Raw genomic sequence first — 27,797 nt, 5'->3', positions numbered from 1 at the left:
AACAAAGGAAGTTTTCACGAAATTTGCAGGTATTTCCTTTGGGAACCGCCAATAATTCCCGTTGCAAGTGAAGCAGCAGCCATGCCGGAGGGAAGGAGATATTCAGAATTTTGATTTTGCGTTTTTTAACAAAAAGTTTATGAATGAATAATTAAAAGTATAAAATACTAATAAAGTATATTTTAAGACTAATTTAATAATATGAAAGTTTTAAGCATCTATAAACTTTTTATAAAAAAAGTAAGGTTAAAATAGTTACAGTAAATCAACGATGAGAAGTTAGACATGTTTGGTAAATCTCTCTCTGATTTAAATTCTCTGTGGGAGTGATTCTACGAAGGAAGTGATTCTATAGTTGAAAGTGATTCTTTAAAATAAGTTATATGGAAAAAGTGATTCTCTGCGGAAAGTGAATCAGGTGAAGTTTTTTTCAGCTCCCCAACTTCTAGTTAATTTCAGAAAATTATTCTCATAAATTTCACTCAATAAGTTAAAAGCTGAAAGCTGTTGTTTAAAAAACTTTTTTTAATTTTAATAAGAAACTGTCCTATAAACTCTGCCAAACAGACTATTACCGTGACTCGACACGATTGATAATACGTGGACGTAAGCCTTTGATCGCTGACATGCTGTGAGCCCCACGTATCAGGGATAACGCCAAGGGCTGATGTTTCCTTGAACCGCTCCCTGGCCGGAGATGCAGTCCTCCGGCGTACGTGCATGCAACGAAGCGGCAGCCAAGAGTGACAGAGACCGCGGCACGCTCCAACGTCGTGCGCCCATGGCCAACCCCCTCTTGCGTCGCCTCGCTCTCCTATCCTCTCCTCCCTTCTCCCCGCGGGAATCGCGGCGGGCCCCACGCCTCGCTTCCCCACCCTGCGCGGACATGCGAGCACGCACGCACCCACTGCGCTGCGCCCGTCGCCATTTCCGCCTGGCTAAATCAGGATATAGAGTAGTGGGAGAGCGAGAAGGGGAGGAGGAAGAGGCGGTGCTGGTGGTGCGGAGTTCGTCGTCGATCGGATCGATTCGGAGGCGGCGGAGGCGAGATGTCGATGGACTTCGGCGCCCCGGCGGATGACCCCAAGGTCTTCCGCAACATCTGCCGCGACCGTACGCATACACTCTTCTGAATCAATTTTACCCTCGTCCTTCTAGTGGCCTTAGCATGATCCTTCAGCAGATGCTTACCTCCGCCAGTTTCTCTCTTGTTTTCCGCAGGGATACTGAAGGACTTACTGAAGCCGGACAAGGATAAGGAGACCAAAAGCTCATGGAAGGTATCCTCGATAATTTGTACAGCTTGCGTTATGCATACTCTGCTTAATTCTTAGTGTGTTTAGTTTCGTACTTCTTCTTCTTTTTAAAAAAAAAATTGTACTCAAATGCATACATTTGAGCCTGCATTGTGGAATGTATGATTTGGTTGACAAGAGAATCCTTGCTATATTTGCTTCACATCGGACATCGCTGTCGAATTTTTTGTGCAATGTGTAATTGTGTATGCTACTATGCTGATCCTACCCCCCACAATGTATGATGGTCTCGGCGCATGTTGTTGTGATGGAAGGACCATCATCAGTTTAAGCCCTATTAATTAGTTGCGGTGGTCATCAGGAGTGGGAAGGGAAATAATTATGTGATTTTCATTTGTCGTATTTGCAGGTCCTTATAATGGACAAATTTACGGTAAAGATCATGGCTTATGCTTGCAAGATGGCAGAAATTACCGATGCAGGAATTTCGTGTAAGTTGCCGGAACCTGGATATATTTAGCAGAAAATACATTGTGATGATTATCATGTTCATACAACCACATTTACTTGGAGGGCATCTTTCCAAAGATCTCCTTTTCGGCCAATAACACTTCAGAGAAAAGCTGGTCGCTTTGACTTATCTTAAAGCAAGATAGTTAAGGACGTTTATTGTCGTATCCTGCAGTGGTCGAAGATCTGTTCAAGAGAAGGGAGCCGATGCCTTCAATGGATGCAATCTACTTTCTGCAGCCACTGAAAGAAAAGTAATTTTCAATAGCCATTGACCTTTTCATTTGTCTTTGTGAGAGTAACTTTTCCCTAGGTGATACTTAATTTGTAGCTTACATACATCTCCATCTAACAACAACAACATCTCAATCTAAAACAGTAGTAATTTATTTTCTGTTTCGCATAACATCAGCTTTTGCCGGTTCTTAAATGGTAAATACCAATGGAGTCAAAACTGCCCTCCATTGCACCATCTATTTCTTTATGTAGCCAATTTCACATGTTATAGTATCATCTTGAATCCTCTTATCTGATGCATACGTTTCGCAATCTACAGTGTCATAATGCTTCTGTCCGACATGTCTGGGAGATGTCCACTGTACAGGAAGTATGTCTGAATTGTCATTTCAGTTCACAGCTGGAATATCATTTGCAAAAGTTTGAGACGTAATAAATTTTGATTAACACATTGATGATTTCACTTCAAACGCTAGGGCATACATCTTCTTTAGTTCACCAATTCCTAAAGAGCTGGTATCCTACATAAAGAATGACAGCAGCGTAATACCTCGCATTGGTGCACTAAGAGAGGTAAGTTATTTCATAATGTATCTTTCATTGCTTTGAGCTTTGGCAAAAGTTCTTCTAATGCTGTGATTCTGCTAATTGCAGATGAATTTGGAATTCTTTGCTATTGACATGCAGGTATTCAGCCTTAGGTTCATATCATTTTCATGCATTCTGAGACTAATCTATGAGTTTTGCCTCCTCTTACAGACCAAGTGAAGGCTGACATGAAGCTAATGTTGCCGTTAGTTTTATTAGGCAATTTGGAACTTCTGCACCTGCACTATGAATGAAATTATAATGGTTCAGTTTCGAACTAAAAGTTTCCTACAGCTTCGAAAAAACTAAAAGTTTCCTAGCGTGGTGGAAATACTCATGATGTTATTGAAAGTGAAAGCATAGGAAATGAGTTCCACCAGACATGCTGGATGACTTTTTTCTCGAATACGCATGAGAGATGCGTATCATTGCATTAAGAAGAGGAAATAAAAATACATTGGAAAGATTACAACAACCGTTGCGAGAAACGCGCTGGCCGGTAGAGGAATTAGTTAGCCTAGTTTAGCCGATTGAAAGTTCAGCCATGTGGACTAAGAACCTCAACCACATTGCTTACACAGCGCACATTGCCGGGAGAGTCACAGGATGGATCCTTGAGCGTTAAGCCAAGCTATGGTGACTGCAAGATGTTTGGCATCGGCCTGACACCAGTTTGTGATATCTTCTTTGATTGCAACGATTAAGGCTTGCAACGAGAGTCGACGGTTGCTGAAGATGATCGCATTTCGCGATAGCCAAAGCCGCCAACAGATCAGGAGAACAAGTGAATCGAAGCCCCTTCGAAGGTCCGTTGCAAGGCGCTCCCGAAGTTCTGACCACCAAGCGAAGACGTTGGCTTGAGCCACCGGTGTCTGAACCCCGATAAGCCGCCACCAAACCTCTCTAGCCAGGGTGCAGTGAAGAAGCAGGTGATCGATGGACTCTGGAAGTTGCAGACAATGGGCGCAGGAGTCGTCGGCCTGCAAGCCCAGGCGCTTTCTACGCACCGCCGTCCAGAGCCGATTGTGGAGTTCGAGCCATGCAAAGAATTTGACCTTGGTCGGCGCCCAAGTTTTCCAAAGCAAGGTGGCTCCCTCGAGGCGGATTGATCCATGAAACATGACAGCATATGCAGATTTGGTAGTGAAGGTCCCGGACGTCGTCCATTTCCATACAATGCGATCGGCGGCAGATGTCAAGACGATGGAATTGGTGTGCTGCCAAATATGCAGGAACTAGTAGAGCGCAGTCGTAGAAAATGTCGCGCACCCACCGCCTATTGAACAACGCCTCCTTCAGGGTCCGCCTGTTTGCAATTGAAACGGGGACACAGCGAGACAGAGCGGGCGCTAGAGAAGAGATAGAATGTCCATTGATCCAGCTGTCGGACCAAAAAAGAATTGATTCGCCGGAGCCAACTTCGAACCTGGTAGAGGCTTGGAATAACGCAAGAGCTTCCTTCTCATGCTGTAATGGGAGCGCCGCCCAAGCTTTGGAAGGGACCGAGCGTTGGTACCAGAGCCATTTGAGGCGAAGAGCGATCCCAAATAAACGAAGATCTTGGAAGCTAAGGCCCCCGAATTCCAGAGGCCGACATACTTGTCTCCAGGAGAGGGAGGCAAGCCCCGAGGCAGACGAACTGTGGCCGCCCCAGAAGAAGGCCTTGCGAATTCTGTCGATTTCGTTGATGACCCAAGAAGGAACCTTGATGGACAGAAGAGTGTGCAGCAGAGTAGAAGAGAGGACCGACCGAACAAAAGTGGCACGGCCAGCCCTTGAGATTAGCTTGCCCTGCCAGGTCGGCAACTTAGCGGAGACTCGATCGACCAGAGGCTGCAGGTCACGACGGCGTAAGCGGCCAGTAGACATCGGGACACTAAGGTATTGAATGGGGAAGGAACAATAACCGCATGGAAGCAATTCACTGATGAGATTGGTCTCCTCTGCGGAACAGCAGATGGGCACCGCTGCACTTTTGCTTAAGTTGCAACGCAAGCTAGAAGCCTTGCCAAAGAAATCAAGGATGGCCAGATGTGCTAGAATGTCCTGCCGAGACGGCGACATGAACACAACCGCATCATCAGCGTATAAGGAGCAGCGGTGAACGATCGAGGCGTGTCCTGTTGGCTGGATGATTCCTTCATTTCCTGCCAGAGTAATCAGGCGATCCAGAGTATCCATCACCATGACGAAGAGGAAAGGGGAAAGCGAATCCCCCTGTCGAAGACCCCTGGCATGAACAATTGTCGGATCTGGAATAGAGTTTAGGAGGATCTTTGTTGTCGAGGAGCCAAAAAGCACCGCAATCCAATCGCACCACCGCGGACCAAAACCCCAGGCTCGTAAGACCTCTAAAAGGAAAGCCCAGTTCACCGAATCGAAGGCTTTGGATATGTCGAGCTTGAGAAGGATCTTCGGATGTTTAATTCTGTGAAGAAACTTTGTCGTGGCATGAACGAGTTTGAAGCTATCGTGGATGGAGCGGCCGCCGATGAACGCGCTTTGACTGGCCGACACCATCGAGGACAACTGCAGAGCAAGACGAATGGCCATGGCTTTAGAAACAATTTTGCCGAAGCTGTGAATTAGGCTGATGGGGCGAAAGTCAGAGGCAGCTGTTGCGATGGCCTTCTTCAGCAATAGGGTGATGAAAGCACCATTTAGGTGATGGAGCCCCCGGCGGTCCCCAGACCAGAACGCGTTGATTGCCTGAAGAAAGTCACACCTGATGATTGTCCAGGCGGCACGGTAGAAATCCATGTTGAATCCGTCAGGGCCAGGCGCCTTATTAAGAGGCAAGGACTTGATCACACCTTCAATCTCTTCAGCAGAGAAAGGAGAGTCTAGCGAGCCCAGGTCCAGAGGAGTAAGGCCGATCCGCGAGAGATCGTTGGAGACCTCCCTGTTAGGAAACTCCCCGAAGACCGAGTTGAAGTGCGTGAACAACTCCTCCATATCCGGATGAGAGGAAACCTGACCCGTCGAAGAGGACAACGAGGTTATGAGCTTCTTTCGAGCTCGGGATTTGGCAAAAGAATGAAACAGTCGGGAGTCAGCATCCCCATCCCGCAGCCAGGCGATCCGTGCCCGACTCCTCGCAATGGTGCGTTCTAGGGATGACAGGCTCAGGCAGATAAACTTAAGATGCTTACAGAGATCGGCCTCGGCCAGCGATAGCGGCCTACATTCCATGGCGGAGTCTAACCGCGCAATCACCTCCCAAGCAAGGAGAAGCTGCTCCTTAATGTTGCCAATACATTTGCTGTTCCAACGCGTAAGCTCTCCAGCCGCACGCGATAGCAGTATGTGCAACCGAGTAAGCGGCGGTAAAACAACTTCATTCGGCTTAAGCGACCATCCCGACTCCACCGCCTGTAGGAACCCCGGCATCTTGATCCAAAATGGTTTGAAATGAAAGCGTTGCCGGCTTTTAGAATAAACGGAGGTTGAGAGAAGCAAAGGGCAGTGATCCGAACATTCAGAAGCCAACGCCTGCAGAAGGCAATCCGGGTAGGTCAGGTCCCAATCCGTGGATGCCAGGGCGCGATCCAGGCGGACGAGAGTGGGCGAGGCCCTTTCATTTGACCACGTGAAGCGTCTCCCGACGAGGTGCAAGTCCTTCAATTGGCGAAACCGAGAGATAGCCCGCACGCCAAAGTTGTTGTTATTTTTATCCGCGGCCGAGGAGATCATGTTGAAGTCTCCGATCAGCAAGGAAAGACCAGGGTAACACGACAGGGTCCTGCTGAGTTCAGCAAGGAAGGAGTCCCGAAGGTTATCTTCGTTAGGACCATAGACAGCTGTAATATGAAATTCACCGGCATCCCCGGAGATGCGAGCGGTGACCGAGAAGCTCTGAATCTGGACCGCGGTAAGAGAACATGGTTGACGACAGGCAATCAGAATGCCCCCCCGAGTGTTACAAGCAGGCAAGAAGGTGTAGCCCGAAACCATAGGTCCGCAAATTTCATTAACTACGAGAGGGGATGTAGTAGCAAGTTTGGTTTCCACCAGGCATACAACCGAGGCATTGTGATCTCGGCACAATGATCGAACCACGCTCCTACGAGCTTGGCAGTTGAGACCACGGACGTTCCAGGACAAGATGTTGATATTATCCATAAGCGGGAACAACGAAGCAGCGACACCTTCAAGCCGAAGACGCCTGGCTCTGTGCCGTGGCACCGGCGAGGGAGCATTGAGCAGGAAATAGATCCCTGATGGTCTGAATTTGATTATCCGTCAGAGGCTGCTCGAAGATACGAAGGTAGCTCTGGTGGAGCTGCGGAGAGATGTCGTCGCCATCTTTGATTAAACCCAGGCGGCGCATGAGCAGGTATTGACCCCGCTGAGACGGCCGCACTGCAGCGAGGCGCGGCTTAGACGCGAGACTAATGCTCCTCCTGAGAGTTACGTCAGGGGCGCGAGCGCGCCTGGCAGGAGGAGCAGCTAGGGGGGTTGGGATCTCCCTGGTGAGGCCCCGCAAGAAGGAGTGAACCGTAGGTCCCGCGACGGACGGGATGATGGAAGCCTTGCTTACTTCGACAGCCTGTGATGAAGCCAAAGAGTTGCGACGAGCAGAGTGACCACTGTTGCTTGTCCGACAACGCAGGCCGGCGCGCCGCCGACCTGCCGAAAGAGGCCTGAAGCTTCTAACAAAGCAAGGCCCGGACGAAGAATGAGCTGGGCTGTCGCGGCCCGCAACTGGTGAGCAAGTTGGGGACGAATCAGTAGCCAGGTGTGGTAATGCCGCTTAGGGAGCTGACGTAGCGGTTGCCGAAGACGTGGGCAACAACCTGCGGCATCATGAGTAAACCAGCCCGAAGTGTCGCTTGCACATGAGGGGACACGCGTTGGGAGGCGGACCATCTTGGGAAGAGGCCTTCGCGGTCTGGAGTCCGGGAGCAGGGGTCACGGACAAGCCCCGAGAGGCCTGCTCCTCGAACATAGGGTCTGAACCTCGGGCAGCGGGAGCTTCACGGGATGGAAGGAGCAACATGGAGGGGTCGCAGGCTGCAGGCGTTGAAAAATTGAGCCACGCCGACACGTGAGTGTGCCCGACTGCAAGCGGCAAAGTCAGAGACTTGGGAGTAGAGCCGCCGAAAGCACCGAAGGAACCAAACGGAATGCGCACGGACGCCGAGGATTCATGGAGGACGCCGGCAGCCCAACGAACGCCACTTGAACGGCCGCCGGAGGACGATGGGGGACATGCCGGAGGTTGACTTGTAACGGAGCTGGGATGGCGGCCCGTGCCTTGTTGACAACCGGCTGCCACCGTGGTTTCACCCCACGCCGGAGAAGGCAGAGGGAGCGGTGTGAACCGACGCCCACGGGGCAAGCCGTCTCGGCCCATGCCACTGGTGAATCCCCCGTTGGAGTCCCCTTCACCATCCTCAGTGGGCAGCAGATCGTCACCACTCGAAGAAGAAGGGGCACGGAACTCCGCGAGGGAGACGACGCGGATGGAAACATTGTACCGCAGTGTTCTGGCCTCCATGAGATGTGGCGGAAGATTATCCACGCACTGCAGCATAGGCTCCGCCACCTCCAACACAACGTCACTGGGGAATCCCTGAGGCTGATCACACCAGGCGACCACGTGCATGTCCGCAAGGTCGTGCCGCGCCGCTAAGCTCCCAGCGCCGTCGATCCTTTCAACCCAGCAATGGCCGCCGAGCAGCTGTTGGGCAGTGCGCGCGGACCATGAGTGGGGTGGGAGGCCGCGCAGAGCCAGAACCACGCGAAAAGGCAACACATTCCCGGACGCGTGAGCCAATCTAGTCCAAGGCCGGAAAAACCATCGACCATCTGAGCCCAGAGGACGACCGCTGGCAGACATAATGGAGTCACGGGATGCAAGAGAAGAGCAGGTGATGAGGAAGTTGTCCGGGAAGAATTTCTTGACATCGAAATCCTCAGGCGGAATAGAAAGACCACGCGAGAGAAGGCTTGAGAACTGGAGCGTAGAGAGACCTACTCTGGCCCGGTCGGCGTAGGCAAGGAGCGCCCACCGAAGACCATGTTCCTCCACAGAGAACGAGTCCTCCCAGGGAATGATACGGCGATCCGAGGTTGGAGCTACACCCCTTGCCGCAACCTCGGTGCCGGGGGCGGGACCGCCCAGAATGCCATGGTCGCCAATCCAAAGCGGTGGCGGAGAGGGGGCAAGCGCCGCCACCGGGGAGCCGGGAGGAGTGGACCCGAAGGCGCTGGAGCCTGAAGGCGTGGTGCAGGAGCCAAGAGCGCGAAAGGCCCCCTGGTCGGCAGACTCGGAGTGGAGGGGCGGGGGCTTGGTGCAGCGACGCCATCCGGAAGAACCCGATTCCGAGGCCCAAGGCCTCTTGCAGGACTTGGCGTGATGGCGGAAACCACGGCACCGAAAGCACCGTGGGGGAAGGCGGCAGTCAGCTCGGCGGTGAGATGTAGACAAGCAATTGAGGCATCTGCCGTCCAACGCCGCAGCCAGACTACGCCTGGGTGGGGAAGGCGGGGAGCGAACCTGAACGACGCGCGATCGACGGCGACGACGCCTACCGGAGACCAGCGTCCAACCAGGTTCCGGGGCTTGTGGAGGATGGGGATGCACTGGCAGCGGAGGAGAGGCTCGCACAGGATCATTGAGAGGAGGTTGCTGCTCGCAAACCTCCAAAACTCCACACCACGCAGGAACGGGTGGAGGAACGACATGGCATGACGCCACCGGAGGCGAGCGACGGGAAGAGGTTGACCGGGGGGGGGGGGTCTCCTGCCGCCAACGTTGAGCTTTTGTCCATCCAGCACTTGAGGCGCCAGGCCAGAAAGGCCGAGCGAGAGGTGAGAGGGGTGGGGAAGCAGGCGTGAGCGAAGGTGAGGGAGCGGCCGACGCCGGCTGCGGGGACGGGGAGGACGCGCGGCTCATCCTCACCAGCCGGCAGTGAGCCTTGTTCTATCAGGCCTTCCATGCTGGATGACTTGTATTTGCATGCTATTGTGTCTCTTTTATTTGATGTTAATGTACTGATAACTTTATGTGTCATATATGCAGGGCTTCGTAACTGACCACGATACGGCGCTGAATGACTTATATGGTGCAAATGAACATAATTCCCAAAAGTTCAACGATACTATAAGCACTATGGCTACTCGCATTGCGACCACATTTGCTTCGTTGAAGGTATGCTACTGAAATTCATTTGCTATGGTCTATTCATGCCCACTGCTAATTAATAGAAGAATTTCAAGATTCTATGCTACAGTATTAAGCTACTGTAGCACTTTCATTAAAGGCAAAGCATATAAAATTATCAGAAAAGCATTAAACTTCAGCACATCATTGTTCATAGTTAGTCTTCCTACTTGTCGTTTGAATCTTTGCTGATGAACATGATAGCTAGTGGCATGCTGTTATTTTGATATATGTTCATTTTTATTTAAAAAAGAGCTTGATTGCACCTGCATGTTTTTGCTTGTCATTTTTTGCTTTAGAATTCAACTGGGTGGATCACTTGTGTTAGACCATCACTAAACAGAAGTGCCAAACCAGTACCTCCTCACCTGTAGTGAATTTATGAACACACGATAGAAGGTGGTTTTCGCAAATAACATGTCACTTATACTGTTCTTTCGGGGAAAAAACATGACACTTATACTCTTTGTGAAACTTGATTAAGACCCTGATGTAGTTTATTAATAGCAGATGTTTGAAGTGGAAGACATGGTCTTGGCAATCTCTTGAAACCTAGTCTTGCAGGCTGTACCTTCCTCTTGTGAAGACTAAACCATTTTCAAATATAAGTTTTTTTTCTTCTTGAACACATAGGAGAACTGCGTGTCGTTGTATTAAGAAGGATAACGCATGGAGTACAACACACCCGAAAGGGAAACAGATGGAGAAGAAAAAGAAAAAGAAAAGAAGAGAGGAGAGAGACTGCACACTCCCTCCTTACATCTTCATGGTTACAAACGGCCACGACAAGAGAAACAACCAAAGAAGAAACAAAAACTCCTAGGGCCACAGAGCACACAGTCCCTTAGCTCCCGCCAGGCACCATAGGTTGGCCTCGTCCTTAACGTCGCGCACGATGGACATGATGCTCGGAGATACGTTCTCGAAGACGCGTGCATTGTGGTGCTTCCAAATACACCAAGCGACTAGAATCACGAGGGAGTTGAACCCGCAATGGCGTTCCTTGTCCAAGCTCTGCGTTGTGCCGTGCCACCATGTGGCGAGCTAGTCCTGGCTGCGCGACATCAAGTGTTGTAAGCCGACCATCCGCAGGATACTGCACCAAGCCTCACGGGCGAACACACAAGAGACGATCAAATGCTAGGCCATTTCGCCTTCTTGGTCGCATAGGGGGCACTGGTTCGGGTACGGGAGTCTGCGCCGCACCAGGCGATCAACTGTCTAGCGTTGATTGAGGAGCAACAACCAAACGAAGAACTTACACCGCGACGACGCTTTCCGTAGTCACTGCCACGGTTCGAAATCAACACGGCCAGTAAGGAACCTCAAGTATGCCGATTTGGTAGAGAACTGACCTGTCGCTGAAGGCGTCCATACGTGAGTATCGGCCACCGGTGCAGCTCCAAATTTTGAAGTGCATCCGAGAGCTGAAGATAATCCACCAAGGCCAGCACAGATAGGGCGCCCTTGATATCCTTCACCCACTGAAGGTCCCGGAGCCCTTAGCTGACCGTCCTCCGATTGGCAATGCGCTTTGGGACTAGCGCACAGAGTGTCGGTGCGACGTCGGCCACGGACTTGCCAAGAAGCAAGCGATCGCTCCAAAACAGAGTGGACTCGCCATCTCCCACCAGAGAAATCACTGAGATTGCGAAGAGCGCTTGAGCATTGGAGGCGATGTCGGACCCCTCCTTTTGGGTCACCTCGTGTAGCTCATACCAGTCCCTGGATCAATAGCTGGTACGCACGAACTCCAACAGAAGTAGACATCACAGTCATACATCGAATAAATACGATAATAGAGTACAACACAGAGTTCATTACAACAGAAGCCCGTAGGCATAAAATTAACAAACCCTCAAAGCACAGCGGAAACACACAAAAGCGACCCAAGCCCTACAGGCAGCTTGAGTGCAGACGAAACTGGCTTCTCTAATCTTCATCTTCTCTTTCGACGAAGTCAGCCTCTGGATCATCTGGATCCACAATTAGCAAGTGTCAGTACATAAGGTACTCAGCAAGTCCTACCTCAAGGGGGAAAATTAGATGCTTAAAGGTAGATCAAGGGTAAGGCTGTAGAGTCTTTTAGGTTTTGCGGAAAGCTAGTTTTTTTTATGCAAGGTTTATTTTGCAAAGACTAACTTTAAATAAAACACCTCCGAAGAGAATACATTAGTTGAGCTTATGGGGGTTGACGGCCCTGGGGGAGATACATCCGTCCCGCCAGTTCCCACAAGACTTTTGCCAGCGGACACACAGTCCAGGGGGCTTAGGGCACAAAGCCAAAATCCTTCCTTTCGAAAACACGGGCACACAGCCCACTCACACACCAAGGAGATACTCACGTCGAAAAGCTAATCATTGTGATCAAACCATAGCATGTCCTTGACCGAGGACACGGCTATCCGGATATGTTTAACACTCTGCAGAGGTTGTACACTTTACCCACAAGATATGCACAGGCTCCCACCTGAGCAACTGGTGAAGCTGTCATAACGAGACGCAACGACCTCACAACGAAGCCACAATATCCACACATGGGGCACTAAGATACCAGGGGCCTTAGAAGATTCATGGGAAGGACCACTTAGCAATCCCAAGGCTTTGACATAGCCTCAATCAGTATCACCAGCCGGACCTTGGGTTACACACTACCCAAGTCTTCTCCTAGTCCCCATTGCCACTATCAGCCTCCGGGTGGGTACCGCACTAAGTCAGAGGGGTTAGGTCAAGTCCTGCCCATACAGGCCATGTGGTTGTACGAGTGGATACTAGGTGAGATGTCACAGCGAACCAGTCCTTATATGATCGAGGCAAGAGTCTCTCAGCAAGAACACCACAAAAGCGAACCTTGCTCCAAGATAGTTCCCACCTTCGTGGGGCACCTTACTCACCCTCGTCAACACTACTCTAAAGTTTTTCCAAGAGCACAAGTTTTACACGCACACGCACCAAGCACACATCACTTCACGTTGTAAAGCATGATTATCATATGTAAATAATCTAGTTCTTTCTTTTGAGCAAGGCAATCCTAAGCATACTAGTAAATAAGCATTCATCCAAACAATCATTATAGTTGATGTGGGGATCCTTCTAGGGTTTCAACGGAATAAAGGTAACAATGACAAGGCATGGGATAAACAAGCTGGGTCATAACTATTCTAGCATTTCTTAAAAATCACAACTATTAATCTAAGCATGCATACTCCTATTGTTTGAAACAGCGGCTCTACGGGTTGTATTTAAAAACATAGGATCAACATGATCAACGGTTGTAGGACTTGCCTTCGTTGAAGTCATCGTCTGCTCCTTCTTCAAACTCCGGGTCCTCGGGGTCTTCCTCGAATGCTCCTTCCTCTAATAATCGCAACAACGACATAGGCACAATCAATCAAACAATTAAAACAATGACCAAACAATTTACAAAAATTATGAAATTGACATGATTGGGTAGATCTCGAATTTAGATGAATATCGGTGGAATAATTGATAAAAACGGAGTTAGGACGGAGGAGAAACGGGCTTCGGAAGTTTTGCCGGGAGAGAAATTCAGAAAAAGAAAAGGGGAGAATATTCTAGGAATATTCTGCTGAGTCGGCTCGGGATTGGACTCGTCTCGGGGCTCTGTTTTGGGCTCGGCTCAGGCTCAGCGGAGTCGGTTTGGCTCAACTGTCGGTGGGCTCGGCGGCTCGGCTAATGTGGGGCCCACTCGTCAGCTGCGGAGAGAGAGGGGGTATAAAAGAGAGAGAGCAGAGAGAGGAGGGGGCCGGTCGGCTCGGCTGCGGAGAGCACGAGCGGGCGAGAGAGAGGGAGGGGCGACGGGCGGCAGCGTCCCGCCGGCACGGCGGCGGCGGGCCGACGGCGGAGGGCGGCGGCAGAGCACCGGCCGGGGGCGGCGGCGGCCGAAGGGAGGAGACGGACCGAGGAACGGCTTCGGCCGGCGCGGAGAAGCGGCGACGGCGCACCGACGGTAGAGCGGCGGCCGGAGGGAGGAGACGGACCGAGGAACGGCTTCGGCCGGCGCGGAGAAGCGGCGACGGCGCACCGACAGCAGAGCGGCGGCGGACGGCGGTAGGAGGGACCCAGGTACGCTCGCGGGGGGGGGGGGGGAAGGAGGGAGAGGGAAGGGGAGAAGGGGGGCCGGGGCGGGGCTCACCGGCGGCGGCGCTCAGAGTGAGGTGGCGAGGCGGCGGAGCGCTCGGGGAGAGAGAGAGAGAGAGAGAGAGAGAGAGAGAGAGAGAGAGAGAGAGAGAGTGGGGGTGAGGTGGAGGAGGCACTGTTCATCGCCTTTTATAGGGGTCGGCGACCGGCGATGGAGCGGGCGCGCGGGACGAGGCAGCTCGGGGCGCGAGGCGATGGCGTGGGGCGCGAGGCGGCACGGGGCACGAGGACTGCCGGTCGGCGACGCGACAGCGCGGCGCGGCAGGCGGCGGGGCAGGCGGGTCACGGGGAGGAACGGCAGATGGAAGAGAGAGAGAGAGAGAGAGAAGAGAGAGAAAGGGAGAGAAAGAGGGGGATAAATTTTAGGGATCTGACAGGCGACCTGCAGATTGAGCCCAGCCCATGCCCTATCCGGCTCAGTCTTCTGTAACCAGATCCAGCGCATGCGCAAGGACCATCCGAGCGTCTCTAGATCATGGGTCCCGAGACCTCCTAAATGCCGTGGTTGACACACCCGACGCCAGGCGACAAGACAATGGCCACCCTGGACATCTTTCCTCCCTTTCCATAGAAATGCTCGGCGCAATTTGTCGATTGCCTTGATGACCCACTTCGGCAGCTCTAGAGCAATAAGCTGATAGAGGGGCGTGGTTGTGAGCATCGCCTCCACCAGGACCGCACGGCCAGCCGACAGCATCAAGGACGCCTTCCATCCAGGGAGGCGATCAGCGACCCTATCAATGATGAATTTAAGGTCCGCCTTGATGAGTTTGTGGATGGACAGTGGCAGCCCAAGATACTTACAGGGGAAGGTGGTGATTGCACATGGCATGGACTGACGGACCACCTCAATATCGGCCTCCTGGCATTGGATAGGCATGGCTGTGCATTTCTAAATGTTTGTGTGCAGAACGGAGGCATTCCTAAAGTGCTGCAGCAGCCCCATGAACATGTCCAAATTAGCTGCAGAGGCATGGATGAAGAGTACCACGTCATTAGCGTATAGCGACACCCGGTGAGTGATTCCCCCTGGCGCCAAAGGCTGCAGCAGGCCGAGAGCGCTCGCCTTGTTGACCAAAGCGTTCAATACCTCCTTAAGATGATGAACAACATTGGCGACAAGGGGTCCCCTTGCCGAAGACCGCGACGGTGATGAATCTCGTCCCCCGACACTCCATTCACAAGCACCCTTGTCATCGAGGTAGAAAGCAGCCCACAAAGCATATTACACCAAGCACTACCGAACCCCAAGTGTCGGAGGACCTCCAATAAGAAAGACCATGACACATAATCGAATGCCTTGGAGATATCAAGCTTGAGAAGGACCCGTGGCTGCTTACGGGAGTGCAATAACCGAGCTGTTTGCTGAACCATGACAAAGTTGTCCTGGATACAACGCCCCTTGACGAACACACTATGATTGGGCACAACCAGCGAAGGAAGCCAGGGAGCAAGGCGAATGACCAGTATCTTAGCTGCAAGCTTGGAGAAGCTGTGGATGAGACTTATCGGCCGATAATCCTTGACTTGGATTGCATCAACCGTCTTTGGAATCAAGGTAATGAGCGCCGAATTGAGTAGCGCCAACTTTCTGGTGTCGCCTCCCTGGATTGCAAGCAAGGCCGCCATGACATCCCCCTTGATGATGGACCAACAAAAATAGTAGAAGCGGCCGGTGAAGCCATCCGGCCCCGACGCTTTGTCTGGCGGCAACTGTCGCACAACAGCCCACACCTCCTCCTCAGTAAAGGACAGGTCAAGGACCTCCAAGTCATGGGAGGCCGGAAGGACTGAAGGGAGGTCTAGGGTGTATGGCCTGTCCTCCGCCATACCAAGCAGGCTAGAATAGAAGTCCAGTGCAGCCTGCTACAGGTCGCTCTGGGTAGTGACATTGCGGCCTTCGACTTGGAGTTTAATGATACAATTTTTGCGCTGTCGATGCCGAGCATGCAGGTGGAAGAGGGAGGTGTTGGCATCACCCTCCTTCAACCAGCATAGCCGCGAGCGGAGGCGGGCAATGGTGCGCTCTAGAGACACCAGGCCAAGGTAGTGCCTCTTTAGCTCCCGCCTCAGCCAGTCCTTGTCAACCGAGAGCGCACGGGCCTCCTGTGCGATCTCCAGGCGATGTAACATCTCAAGAAAGCCAGTAAGATTCGGCCAGAAGATTTCAAAATGGAAGCGCCGCTTGCCCATAGTGTTGTTATTGAGACCCAGAAGGAGGGGACAGTGGTCCGAGAGGGCTGACGCCGAGCTCTGAAGGATGTAGTCTGGGAAGATGAGCTCCCATTTTGCATTACAGAACACACGGTCAAGGTGAACCAGTGTGGGCTGGCGCTGCTCGTTTGACCACGTGTACTTACGCCCAAGAAGAGCAATCTCCATGAGCTCCACGTCGTCGAGGAGCCAGCGGAAGCGTCCCATCAGCGCTCTGTTGACGTTCGCATTGTTTTTGTCTTCAGAGCGGTAGATGAAGTTGAAATCTCCAGCCACCGCCCACAGCCCTTGGCAGGCAATGCGAATCGCATGCAACTCCTCAAGAAATGCCGGCTTTTTATCATCCTAGTTGGGGCCATAGACCCCGGAAAACCACCACGGCATATCGTCCGGCACTTCGAACTGAACGAAGATGGAGAACTCGTCAATCCTAAGTATATTTCAAATATAAGTTACAACACTAAGTATTGATGCCCAGCAGTTCTGATTATCTTCTATCTTAACTAGGAAGGAGCCAACTAGACGTTTAGCCTTCTTCTTGCCGTATGCTACAAATGAAGTATAACCTTATTATTCCCTTTATTATTGAACACGAAAGCTGATTTGAATACTTTGCAGGAATTTCCATGTGTGCGGTATCGGGCTCCAAAAGGCGGAGATGCATCCACAACAACTAAATTTGATCTAGTTCCAAAATGGCTTGCTACTGCTGTTTGGGATATTGTGTCAAAATATAAATCAACAATTCCTGAATTTCCCCAGAAGGAGACATGTGAACTGCTCATTGTCGACAGACCAATAGATCAGGTGCTAAAGCATAACCTGGATGCTAATAAGGGTTTAATAATTTGTTTATTTTAAATATACGGCAAAAAGCTTCAATATATTCCGTACAGCTTACAACAATTTCATATGGCTGCAAAGATAGCACCTGTTATTCACGAATGGACCTATGACGCAATGTGCCATGATCTACTCGAAATGGATGGCAACAAATACATATATGAGGTAACAGTAATATCATGCTATTAATGAGCTACATGTTCTCTCCATTTTCCTTATAATTACTTTCTGTTGGAAGGTATCCAAGATGGGTTCAGAACCTGAAAAGAAGGAGTCTTTATTGGAGGATCATGATCCTCTCTGGCTTGAGCTTCGCCATGCTCACATAGCTGATGTGAGTTGTGTGTGTTATATTGGTGTGTCGATTATTAAGTATATTTTGGTCTATTACTTCTAATACTAATTAAAATGCAGGCTAGTGAGAGGTTATATGAAAAGATGAATAATTTTGTTGCAAAGAATAAAGCAGCGCAACTACATTCAAGGTGCACCATCTTTCTGGATTTCGAAAATGCAATTGCAAATGTTTTAATACACTGTATCACAATACCGTATTGAGAAGAATGCTTTTCTATCATTCACTATTGATTTTATTTACACTTCTAGACTCCTGAGGCTGTCATATTCTATATCATCTTTTGAATAGACCCTTGTGCTGGATATTTATCTGTGACATTATTATCTAATAAAGTTCAAAATATGTATATTACTAACATATATCATTCTTTTTGAACAACTGATTTCATTCGGATCTGAATCACAACTCTGTAAGACAGGTAGTAGTGAAATGCTTGTAGTTGGAATGAAACAATAGCCTTAGTTTGTATATTGATATAAAGGTATATCAGCTGCTGATTTGTGTAGTATTTGCTGGTCATGTCAGACCACAAAATGTACTATCTTTCTAAATTCTTTCATAATAAATTCTTGTGACGTTTCCATTTTCAACTAGAGATGGTGGTGAAATCTCAACAAGGGATCTGCAAAAAATTGTTCAAGCTTTGCCACAATACAGTGATCAAGTTGAGAAATTGACACTCCATATAGAGGTGGATGATTGCTTTCGTAGAATATCTGTCCTACATACTTTATGCTATTATGTTTAATTTTATAAGAACTATCATACAAATGCAAGAAGGAAATCTTATATTATAGTTAAGATGTATTGTATAATAATTTATAAAGGGGAACAAAAAGATGGTTCATAGCTCACATAGTAAATCCCATCAATGGAATACAATGCAGCCTCCAGTATTAGTTAACATGTTGAAAATGTCATTATAATTCATTGCAATTTTCATGTTTTACTCACATAGTTAAGCCTAGCATATGGTTCAAAAGAAGAAGCTGTTGTTCAAACTTCAAATCAAAGGCACTTGTTTTCACTTAATATTATTCATATATTTTGTTTTTACAGCATATGGCTCAGTGCCTTACTTTTGAACAACATCCTTTGATACATTTTATCTCTAATTTCAAAATGATAAACTCTAATACTTTTGATTGGTCTCTTGTTCAGATTGCTGGAAAAATTAACAGGTTTATCAGGGAGTATGGGCTCCGTGACATTGGTCAGTTGGAGCAGGACTTGGTTTTTGGAGATGCCGGAGCAAAGGAGGTGATCAGCATCCTCAGGTCAAAGCAGGTCTGTTCAGAATGAGAGAAACGAAAAACAGGCTTGCTGCTAAGACCCTATTGGTTTGATTTTGTTCTTTAATTGACATGTTTGTTCTGTTACCTAGGATATGAGTCCAGAAAACAAACTGCGGTTGCTGATCATATATGCAATAGTATACCCAGAAAAGTTTGAAGGTGACAAAGGGGAAAAGTTGATGCAGGTATTTCACATCAAGTTTCCATTGCCTATGATTGTATCAAGTTTCAAGCTTAGGGATATAGGCTTATATCAAGTTTAATCTACCTCCGAAGGAAGCTAAAGCTCGAGAGGCTTTTACATCTTATGATCAAATGCTCATAAACCAAGTTGACCTAACATGTTTCTTGCCTTATATGCCGGCTTATTATGCTACCTGCGAAAAAAACTAATAACCCAGCTGAGATAAGCCTATGCTGGGCCATAATAGGGCTTGAATAGACTGTCAAATTCAATTTGCAATATGGAAGGTTTCATGTAAGCTAGGCTCACTCTGTCATTCAGATAAATGTATCAGGAATACATGGTAAACATTGGATCTAATTTTTTGTTGATAGAATTTCATGTTATGCAATTAATTCATAGCTATATGACACTGGGAGCTAATTTATTGACTTGCAGCTAGCGAAACTGCCACATGATAATATGAGTGTAATAAACAATTTAAGATACCTGGGCGGTTCAGATACAAAAAAGACATCACGGGCTGGCGCTTTCTCTCTCAAATTTGATGCCCAAAAGGTGAAGTCATTCTTTTTTTTAAGGGAAAAAATGCAAAAAAAACCCCAAAAGTCACTTGGATTTTAACTTCCCCAAAAGTTGTTTTGTTGCAAAAACCCCCCTAAAGGTTTGGTTTTGTTGCAAAAACACCCTAAAAATTCAAAAAAAAAATCACAAAAAATTCTAAAAAAAGCTAGAGACAATTATAAGACCTTTTGTGAAATTTGTTTTCAAAAATAATATCCTTTGCATCATATTTCATGGAGAGTAAGTTTGAAAAAAAAGAAAAACGTGCAGCTCATTTATTAATTCGAGTTAAATGTATAGTTAATTATTTACTAATCCAAAAATCATGAAACAAATTTTTTTAGTCTTATTACATGATCCTCTATCTTCTAAAAATACATGAAATTTTGAAATAGTTATTGTAACGTGCATGATCGAGTAAATGTGTTGCAGATAGATTAATTCAAAACTAATCCATAACACCTCCAAAATTAGTGAAACCACTTTTATTAGTTTACTTAAATAATTATTTGTGTAGAAAAAATAATGGTAGACATGACAAAGTTAAAATAACATGAGTTAATAAATGAGCTGCACATTTTTCTTTTTTTTCAAACTTACTCTCCATAAAATATGATGCAAAGGATATTATTTTTGAAAATAAATTTCACAGAAGGTCTCATAATTGTCTCTAGTTTTCTTTAGAATTTTGTTGTGATTTTTTTATTTTTTTTGAATTTTTGGGTGTTTTTTTGCAACAAAATCAAACTTTTGGGGGTCTTTTTTCAACAAAACAACTTTTGGGGAAGTCAAAATCCAAGTGACTTTTGGGTTTTTTTTTTTTGCATTTTCCCCTTTTTTTAAGGTGAAGTCATGATTTTGGTTACCTCCTAGAATCCTCCCTTGTACTAACATGTTCGTAATTTTTATACCAGAAGAAAAATGCTGCCAGGACAGAACGGCAGGATGGGGAGGAAACATGGGCGTTATCACGTTTTTTCCCACTTATTGAGGCACGTAATAGCACTATTACTACTGAACTTCCCTTGTTTCCAACTAATATCTCCTTAGCTGCTTACATTCAAGAATTATTCCATGTAATAATATGATTATCCTTTGGTGAAACAAAAAAAAAAAACTAATTCCTAAGTTTAAACTTAAGTATGTTGATTTTGTCCTCATTATTTTGATCGTATGTCTCGTAACAAACTGAAATGAACAAAGGTAGGCCTTGTTCTTTCAGTCTTTCACAGTTCGGCACAGTTTCAAAAACCTCGTTGAAGAAGGATAACACTTTGGTTTTACGAACAATCATTTGGGACAAGCAGCTCAATTGTCTTCATAATTGCTAAGATCTGTCTTTTGCATCTTATTGCATGTTTCTTACACATTAGTACATTTGCTATTCAGTTCTAGCTAAAGCAAGTTAAAACTGTAAACATCCAGATTTGGTCAGGGACACGTGCACTTTGTTACATTATTCTTGCAATTTTTTCCTTTGAAAATTTTCTTACATGTTGAAGTATCAGTTTTAAATTAGCGGGGCTGATGTGAAATAATGGATGTTGGGTATTGGTGACGCCATGTTTATTTAATTAAATATAATGGTTGGAATTCCTTGCTTTGTCAACAGGAGCTGATTGAGAAACTGAGCAAAGGTGAATTACCTCTACATGAATACCCATCTACGAGCGAACCAGGTTCCACTGCTAAAGGTGCCACGCAACCTTCATCAACGGTACGACCAGCACAAAATCCGCAGCCTATGTCGATGAGATCACGGCGGACGCCAACATGGGCTAAGTCTCGAAACTCCGATGACTCTCAATCAAGGTAGTGACAAAAGATAATTTTCTATTTGAACCACTTGTGCCATGCGAATTTTCCAAGTACAACTACTTTAATCACCTTCGCTTTAGCTGCTTTCTCATCATAATAAATTGGATTGGCAGTGATTCTTCAGTCTTGAGACACGCATCAGGTGACTTCAAGAGGCTAGGCAACCGAATTTTTGTCTTCATGATTGGTGGAGCCACTAGATCTGAAGTATGCCACTTACTACAAATATTAATTCCCACTCCTGTGATGCATATTTATATTTATCATTTCATACTTCAATGGATCAGTTGCGGACGGTGCACAAGCTTACAATGAAAATGAAGCGCGAAATTGTTTTGGGATCTTCGAGCATTGATGATCCTCCTCAATTTATTTCGGTAAAACCTGATTTGTCTTTAAGTTTTCTCGTTTTATTTTTCATCAAACATTTCCGCTGGAGTAAAAGGCTGCTGGAATTTGGGCTGCTATGCTCATGCATTGACTCCGCAAGTGCAGAAGCTAAAGTCGATAGGTGGTGCCAAGGATATCTAGTTCGCATGCCGACTGATGAAATTAGCTCTCACCTTCTTGTACCCAATATAAGGTAGATTCTCATCCTGCCCGTGCCTTTTTTTTTTGGGTTCATTCGTAGTATCTGCAACTCATATGTTTATGCAGCTTACAGCAGATATACTTGGCCTATGAACAGTTCTATGTTTTATGAGGATGATGATGTCAATTGCCATCAATGGCTGATTGTCGAGTACTCAACTGACCACACATTACTCTTCTTTCTTTTTGAATCTATTGAGGAAGTGAGCCTTGTTATCAGAATGTAAAATTAGATACATGTGTACACCATTTTGTTCGTATTGTTATCCTTGACTACAGAATTAACAGAACAATTGTTAGGGTCGCTTTGGAAAAATAGTCTATGGATATAGAATGGTGTTTGCATGCTATAGAAACCAAATTTCACAGATGTAAAACAAGGTGTGGTTAAGGTTAGTCTCGAGTTGTTTAAAGGATCTTCGGTCATTATCTGGCGGGATGCGAACATTCCCCTGGCCCTCTGATTGGCCTCCGTTGTCACCTCTAAGCCCCAAGCATTATGTTATGGCGAAGAAATCCTTTTGGTAAGGTAAGAATTATCTTGATTAGATATTTTTAGAGGATGTTACTAGATAGAATCTTTTTTTCTCGCTGTGTGTGCATACGGTGTGCCCACATATATACAGGCACACCAATGCTGACGGGTCTGGTTCGCTAGCCAAGAACAACTAATTGGCGTTGCCATACCAAGAAGGCGAGAAGGTCTAATTGATCACAGGACTGAAGTTGCCTTAGCCCCTAGTTGGCCAGGATGCAAATTACGTGTGCCTGACCGGGCCAAATATGCACGCGTCTCCTGCACGGTACACAACGGCGAGAAACGGCCGAGGTTCCGCAATTTTTTTATTTATATATTTTTATTTTTTAATATTTAAAAAATACATGATTATTTTAAAATATTGCACATATTGTAGGACTCACGGTACAACCGTGCGATGAGATGGGAAAAATGCAAAATCTCCCTAAAAGTCACTTAGATTTTGACTTTCCCCTTAGAGGTTATTTTGTTGAAAAAAAACCCCCAAAGATTTGATTTTATTAAAAAAACACCTAAAAATTCAAAAATTAAAAAAACACAAAAAATTCTTAAAAATTAGAGATAATTCTAAGACCTTTTGTGAATTTTTTTTAAATAATATCCTTTGCATCATATTTCATTGAAAGTAAGTTTAAAAAAAAAAGAAAAATGTACAGCTCATTTATTAATTCGAGTTAAATACATAGTTAATTATTTACTAATCCAAAAATTATGAAACCAATTTTTTAGTCTTCTTACGTGATCATATATCATCTAAAAATACATAAAATCTTGAAATGGTTATTGTAACGTGCAGGTTTGAGTAAATGTGTTGCAAATAGATTAATTCATATCTAATCCATAAACACCCTAAAATTAGTGAAATCACTTTTATTAGTTTACTTAAACAATGATTTGTGTATGAAAAATAATGATAGACATGACAAAGTTAAAATAACATGAGTTAATAAATAAGTTGTACGTTTTTTCTTTTTTTTTCAAACTTCCTCTCCATGAAATATGATGCAAATAATATTATTTTTGAAAAAAATTCACAGAAGGTCTTAAAATTATCTCTAGTTTTTTTTAAATTTTTGGGGTTTTTCAATAAAACCAAACTTTTGAAAGGTTTTTTTTTATAACAAAACAACCTCTGAAGAGGTAAGTCAAAATTCAAGTAATTTTTAGGGGATTTTTGTATTTTTTTCCTTTAGATTTTGCTGCTAGAGTCTGGCCTCCTACTCTACTTGCAACATAGGAGTACAGACCACAGGCACAGTACGTCAGTGCCACACCACTCGCTCTACACTTCACTCTCTTCTCCCTTCCCACTGCGGCGCTACAAGCTTCCTGCTCCCATGGCCGCCACGCGCTTCCGCTTCCTCCTCCCTCTCCCCCTCCTGCTCCTCTCGGTGCTCTCCGCCTCAGCGCGCAACGAGGAGGATGCACGCGCGCTCATGGCGCTCAAGCGGGCACTTGACCCTGCCGGCCGGGTCCTGGGCTCCTGGGACCCCTCCGGCGACCCTTGCGGCGGCTCCTTCGTCGGCCTCACCTGCGACCCCACTGGCCGCGTCGCGTCCATCTCGCTTCAGGGCCGGGGGCTCTCCGGCAGCTTGCCGCCGGCGGTTGCCGGGCTCCGGCGGCTCCAGGGTCTGTACCTCCACTACAACGGCATCAAGGGGACCATACCGCGGGAGATTGGGAGTCTGTCCAAGCTCACGGACCTGTACCTGGATGTAAACCATCTCACCGGGCAGGTGCCCGCGGAGATTGCCGCCATGGCCAGCCTCCAAGGTGAGGCTTTTACTTTTTAGCTTTATGTGGTTCCCCTTGGTTGGCTGTATAGTTCTTGGCTGAAAAGTTCAAGAAAAGACAACTTCTTGCTTGGCTTTTTTGGGTTCAAGACTGCATTTTTCTCTTGGCTAGTTCGTTTGCTGGGTAAATGGGCTTTCTCTTGGTATTTGGAGCTCGTCTATATTTTGGGTTTGAACATTGGGGAGAAAATGTTTCTTTCATTAGAGCTTCAAATGGGAGATATTTGACATCCCTTCTTTTGCTTAGTCATGCTTGATTTCTTTCTTTCCTTTGAGGATTTTCAAACCAAAGTGTCACGGAAATTCCACCTTTTATACACAAATTGGGGTGAAGCTCTCCATTTTCAATGTTTCAAGAATCAATGTACTAATCATGACCGTTCTTTCCTCGTTTTGGTACAAAGGCTCCATCCTTTATGGCGAAAAGGCTCCATTTTTCGTCGGTTTGTAGCGGGGGCTTCATTACAAGTTTCTGTCAATTTTTTTGGTAGGTTTGGTTCATTTAGTCCTATGATACTGTAGAAATTTGGATTTTTGTGAGGAGAGAGCGCGAAGAACAGTTGGTCCATCAATGCCGAACCCCTAGGCTACTGGACTCGCTTGGTAGACATTGGCGGCCACAATCAGTGCAACGGTTAATTTTTGAAACGGGTTGATTGTTTACTTCTGTACCTAACAACTCGTTATGTATTGTTATTTCCATTCCGGATCTTCTACTGGAGCTGTGTGACAGTCACGTGTTTATCTTATTTTATTTATCTCTGTCTTACACCTGCATATGTGAGTCGAGCTTCTTGGAGATGAAACGCTGGGTATTTGAATCATTATTATTATTTACTCTGTGTGTTTCTTTGTGTTTATGAGGTCTTTATTTGGGAGCAACTTCAGATTGGATCTTGCGCTGTGGTACAAAACTTTTTCCAGCGAGCCAGAAGGAATTTCTTTAATTTAACTTGATTTTCACCTGTTTGTGTGCAACCTTTGTTGATAAAACACTAATAATTAGGGTTTCCCCACCCATCTCGTTCTTCTATTCATGTTTTGTAGGTTTGCGGAATTTGTACTATCTGTATCCAAGTAGCCAACAATCAATACGTGTTGATTAGGACTGCCACTAGGTTTAATTATGCCCCTGCACATGTAGTTTCTCACTTCCAAGAGTCTAAACCAGAGTAGTACCACTTGTATCATTTCTGCATACATCTGAGATTATAGTCATGTATGTATACCTTGCAAATTCTCACCAGCAGATGATAAAGCCTTTTGAGCATCAAAATTGATGATTTGCAGTGTGAAGACAGAAATATGGTAATGTAATTTCCTTACCCTTTGCTGTTCTCTTTTGCAGTGTTGCAGCTGGGTTACAACCAGTTGACAGGCAGCATACCACTTCAGCTAGGCAACCTGAATAAACTCAGTGTTCTTTCAATGCAGTCCAATCAGCTGACTGGAGCTATTCCGGCGACTCTTGGTGAGCTAACACAGCTGACACGGCTCGATTTAAGCTTCAACAACCTATTTGGTTCAATCCCTTCAAAGATTGCGGAGGTTCCGTTGCTTCAGGTCTTTGATATTCGCAATAATACCCTTTCTGGGAGTGTCCCCGTTGGTAATGAATTTCTCTTTAATACTTTAACCTTTATAAAGTAATAGTTTGCAGTGTTCATCTTGTTAACCAATGCAATTTTGTGTTGGATGGTAGGATTGAGGAGACTGAATGGTGGTTTCCAGTATGCAAACAACAAGGGGCTTTGTGGAGTTGGCTTCAGTTTGCTAGTTCTTTGCCCGTCTTCAGAGGATGGCCTGAAACCCAACAAGCCTGAGCCTTTTGGCCCAGATGGTAGTGTCAAGACACGGCAAGTGCCCCAATCGGCGAATCCCGACAACTGCTCAGAATCTCACTGCTCAAAGTCTCCAAATGCGTCTACAGGAGTTCTTGTTGTCGATGTGGTTGCAGTGGTGATTGGTGCTGCATTTTGCGGGTTATTTGCATTCTCATGGTACCGCCGGCAGAAGCAGAAGATTGGAAGCTCGCTGGAGGTTTCTGATAGCAGGCTTAGCACTGACCATTACCAGCAGAAGGAAGTCTGCAGAAGGAGTGCTTCTCCTCTGATTAGTGTTGAGTACTCAAACGGGTGGGACCCTTTGTCAGGTGGGGGTGTTGGATCATCTTGTGAAGTTGGTGATAGCTTTAGGTTCAATCTAGAGGAGGTCGAATGTGCGACGCAATACTTCTCTGACATTAACTTGCTGGGCAAGAGCGGATTCGCTGCGACATACAAGGGAATCCTGCGGGACGGGTCTGTTGTTGCTGTTAAGAGCCTCAACAAAACAAGTTGCAAGCAAGAGGAGTCAGATTTCTTGCATGGTCTGAAGATGCTCTCCCTGCTTCGACATGAGAACCTCGTTAGCCTGAGGGGTTTTTGCTGCTCCAGGGGGAGAGGGGAGTGTTTCCTTGTCTATGACTTTATGGTTAATGGGTGCTTGTCGCAGTATCTGGATATCACGGATGGTTCCAGTGCTAGTGTGCTTGATTGGCCTACAAGAGTTTCCATCATCAGAGGCATTGCAATAGGTATTTACAGTGTTATTATCTTTTCTGACTTAAAACTGATATATGAGAGTTTCAGTGTCGTTCAACTCCTTAATCTGTTTCACATTTGCAGGAATTGAGTACCTCCATAGCAAGAAGAGCAGTAAGCCACCAGTTGTCCACCAGAACATATCGGCCGATAAGATCCTTCTTGACCACCACTTTGCCCCGCGGTTGTCGGTCCCGGGACTGCACAAGCTCCTTGCTGATGATGTCGTCTTCTCTACCCTGAAGGCCAGCGCAGCAATGGGATATCTCGCCCCCGAGTACTCCACTACTGGCCGATTCACTGATAAGAACGACGTCTTTGCATTCGGGATCGTGGTTCTCCAAGTCATCACAGGCAGGACAGATGTCTCACAGCTGAAGGTAGGCGCACTGATCAGCGACGTCGAAGGCCTTATCGACCGAAACCTCAACAATGTGTTCTCGGGGACAGAAGCAGCAAAGCTTGCCGCAGTTGCTGCATATTGCACAAGGGAGGTGCCAAGCCAGCGGCCGACAATGGAAGCTGTGGTTCAGCAGCTGAGCCACTGAGTTGCTACTGAGGGTGTGAACCCAGCTGGTCTGAAATGTATTTTGCGAGCCTGTATGACATTGATGCCTTCTATGATGGTAGTGAGCTGATGACAGGGTAGTGATCCAGTTGCCACTAACAATCTAACATGCTATTAATCCCAGCATTTCATGACTTAGTAGGCCATGCTAAATTACTGATGTGTATTCGGATCTGAATGACATGAATTTAGCAAATTCAGAGCATTTGTAACGTGCAGTTCGGTCAGCTTTGTACTGGCTGTTCTTGCATTGACGTGCTCGTATTTTGTTTGTTTTCTCTTACAAATTTCCGAGAAGGATCTCAAATTGAATGTATCAGATCTTGAATGGCAAGATTGACGACTGGGTGGTCTTGACTCCTGTATATCATTCGTTAGACCATCGACCTCCCTCTACTATTGTTTAGTGCTACTAGATCTATTTGGTCTAACATTGATGCTCCCTCTCCTTAAAATAGCTGAAAACTGCTGCTGATGCTGATAATAGTAACAAACAACAGTGGTTCTGATTTTAACAGAACTGTACACC

At 46.7% G+C, this 27,797-nt stretch overlaps 2 protein-coding genes across 2 annotated transcripts; both read left to right on the top strand.

Moving 5' to 3' along the window:
- Nucleotides 1-703: 703 nt before the first annotated feature.
- Nucleotides 704-22,167, top strand: LOC133926184 (probable protein transport Sec1b). Its single transcript, XM_062371976.1, has 22 exons — nt 704-1,113; nt 1,222-1,280; nt 1,666-1,747; nt 1,942-2,020; nt 2,323-2,373; nt 2,480-2,576; nt 2,658-2,690; nt 9,619-9,747; nt 16,753-16,941; nt 17,059-17,142; nt 17,216-17,311; nt 17,392-17,462; nt 17,930-18,026; nt 18,497-18,622; nt 18,720-18,815; nt 19,253-19,372; nt 20,293-20,370; nt 20,991-21,190; nt 21,310-21,403; nt 21,484-21,573; nt 21,692-21,779; nt 21,854-22,167. The coding sequence occupies exons 1-21, from the start codon at nt 1,050-1,052 to the stop codon at nt 21,725-21,727; spliced, it is 1,971 nt and encodes a 656-aa protein (XP_062227960.1). The 5' UTR covers nt 704-1,049; the 3' UTR covers nt 21,728-21,779; nt 21,854-22,167.
- Nucleotides 22,168-23,559: 1,392 nt separating this feature from the next.
- On the top strand, nt 23,560-27,620 carry LOC133926183 (LRR receptor kinase SERK2-like). The gene is made up of 4 exons (XM_062371975.1): nt 23,560-24,098; nt 25,467-25,727; nt 25,821-26,693; nt 26,785-27,620. The coding sequence occupies exons 1-4, from the start codon at nt 23,663-23,665 to the stop codon at nt 27,246-27,248; spliced, it is 2,034 nt and encodes a 677-aa protein (XP_062227959.1). The 5' UTR covers nt 23,560-23,662; the 3' UTR covers nt 27,249-27,620.
- Nucleotides 27,621-27,797: the final 177 nt, after the last annotated feature.

The sequence above is a fragment of the Phragmites australis genome, chromosome 8 (assembly GCF_958298935.1).
Source record: "Phragmites australis chromosome 8, lpPhrAust1.1, whole genome shotgun sequence".
NCBI classification, from domain to species: Eukaryota; Viridiplantae; Streptophyta; class Magnoliopsida; order Poales; family Poaceae; genus Phragmites; species Phragmites australis.
The sequence above is the reverse complement of the archived record's forward strand: the minus strand, read 5'-3'. Positions and strand labels throughout refer to the sequence as shown.

What these genes read in the sequence shown, in the direction of transcription:
- LOC133926183 (XM_062371975.1), top strand. Translation starts at nt 23,663, where the DNA reads ATGGCCGCCACGCGCTTCCGCTTCCTCCTCCCTCTCCCCCTCCTGCTC. An exon ending in CGCCATGGCCAGCCTCCAAG is followed by an intron (nt 24,099 to 25,466) that starts GTGAGGCTTTTA and finishes TCTCTTTTGCAG; the next exon opens with TGTTGCAGCTGGGTTACAAC. An exon ending in TTCTGGGAGTGTCCCCGTTG is followed by an intron (nt 25,728 to 25,820) that starts GTAATGAATTTC and finishes GTTGGATGGTAG; the next exon opens with GATTGAGGAGACTGAATGGT.
- LOC133926184 (XM_062371976.1), top strand. Translation starts at nt 1,050, where the DNA reads ATGTCGATGGACTTCGGCGCCCCGGCGGATGACCCCAAGGTCTTCCGC. An exon ending in AGACCAAAAGCTCATGGAAG is followed by an intron (nt 1,281 to 1,665) that starts GTATCCTCGATA and finishes TCGTATTTGCAG; the next exon opens with GTCCTTATAATGGACAAATT. An exon ending in GCCATGCTCACATAGCTGAT is followed by an intron (nt 17,312 to 17,391) that starts GTGAGTTGTGTG and finishes ATTAAAATGCAG; the next exon opens with GCTAGTGAGAGGTTATATGA.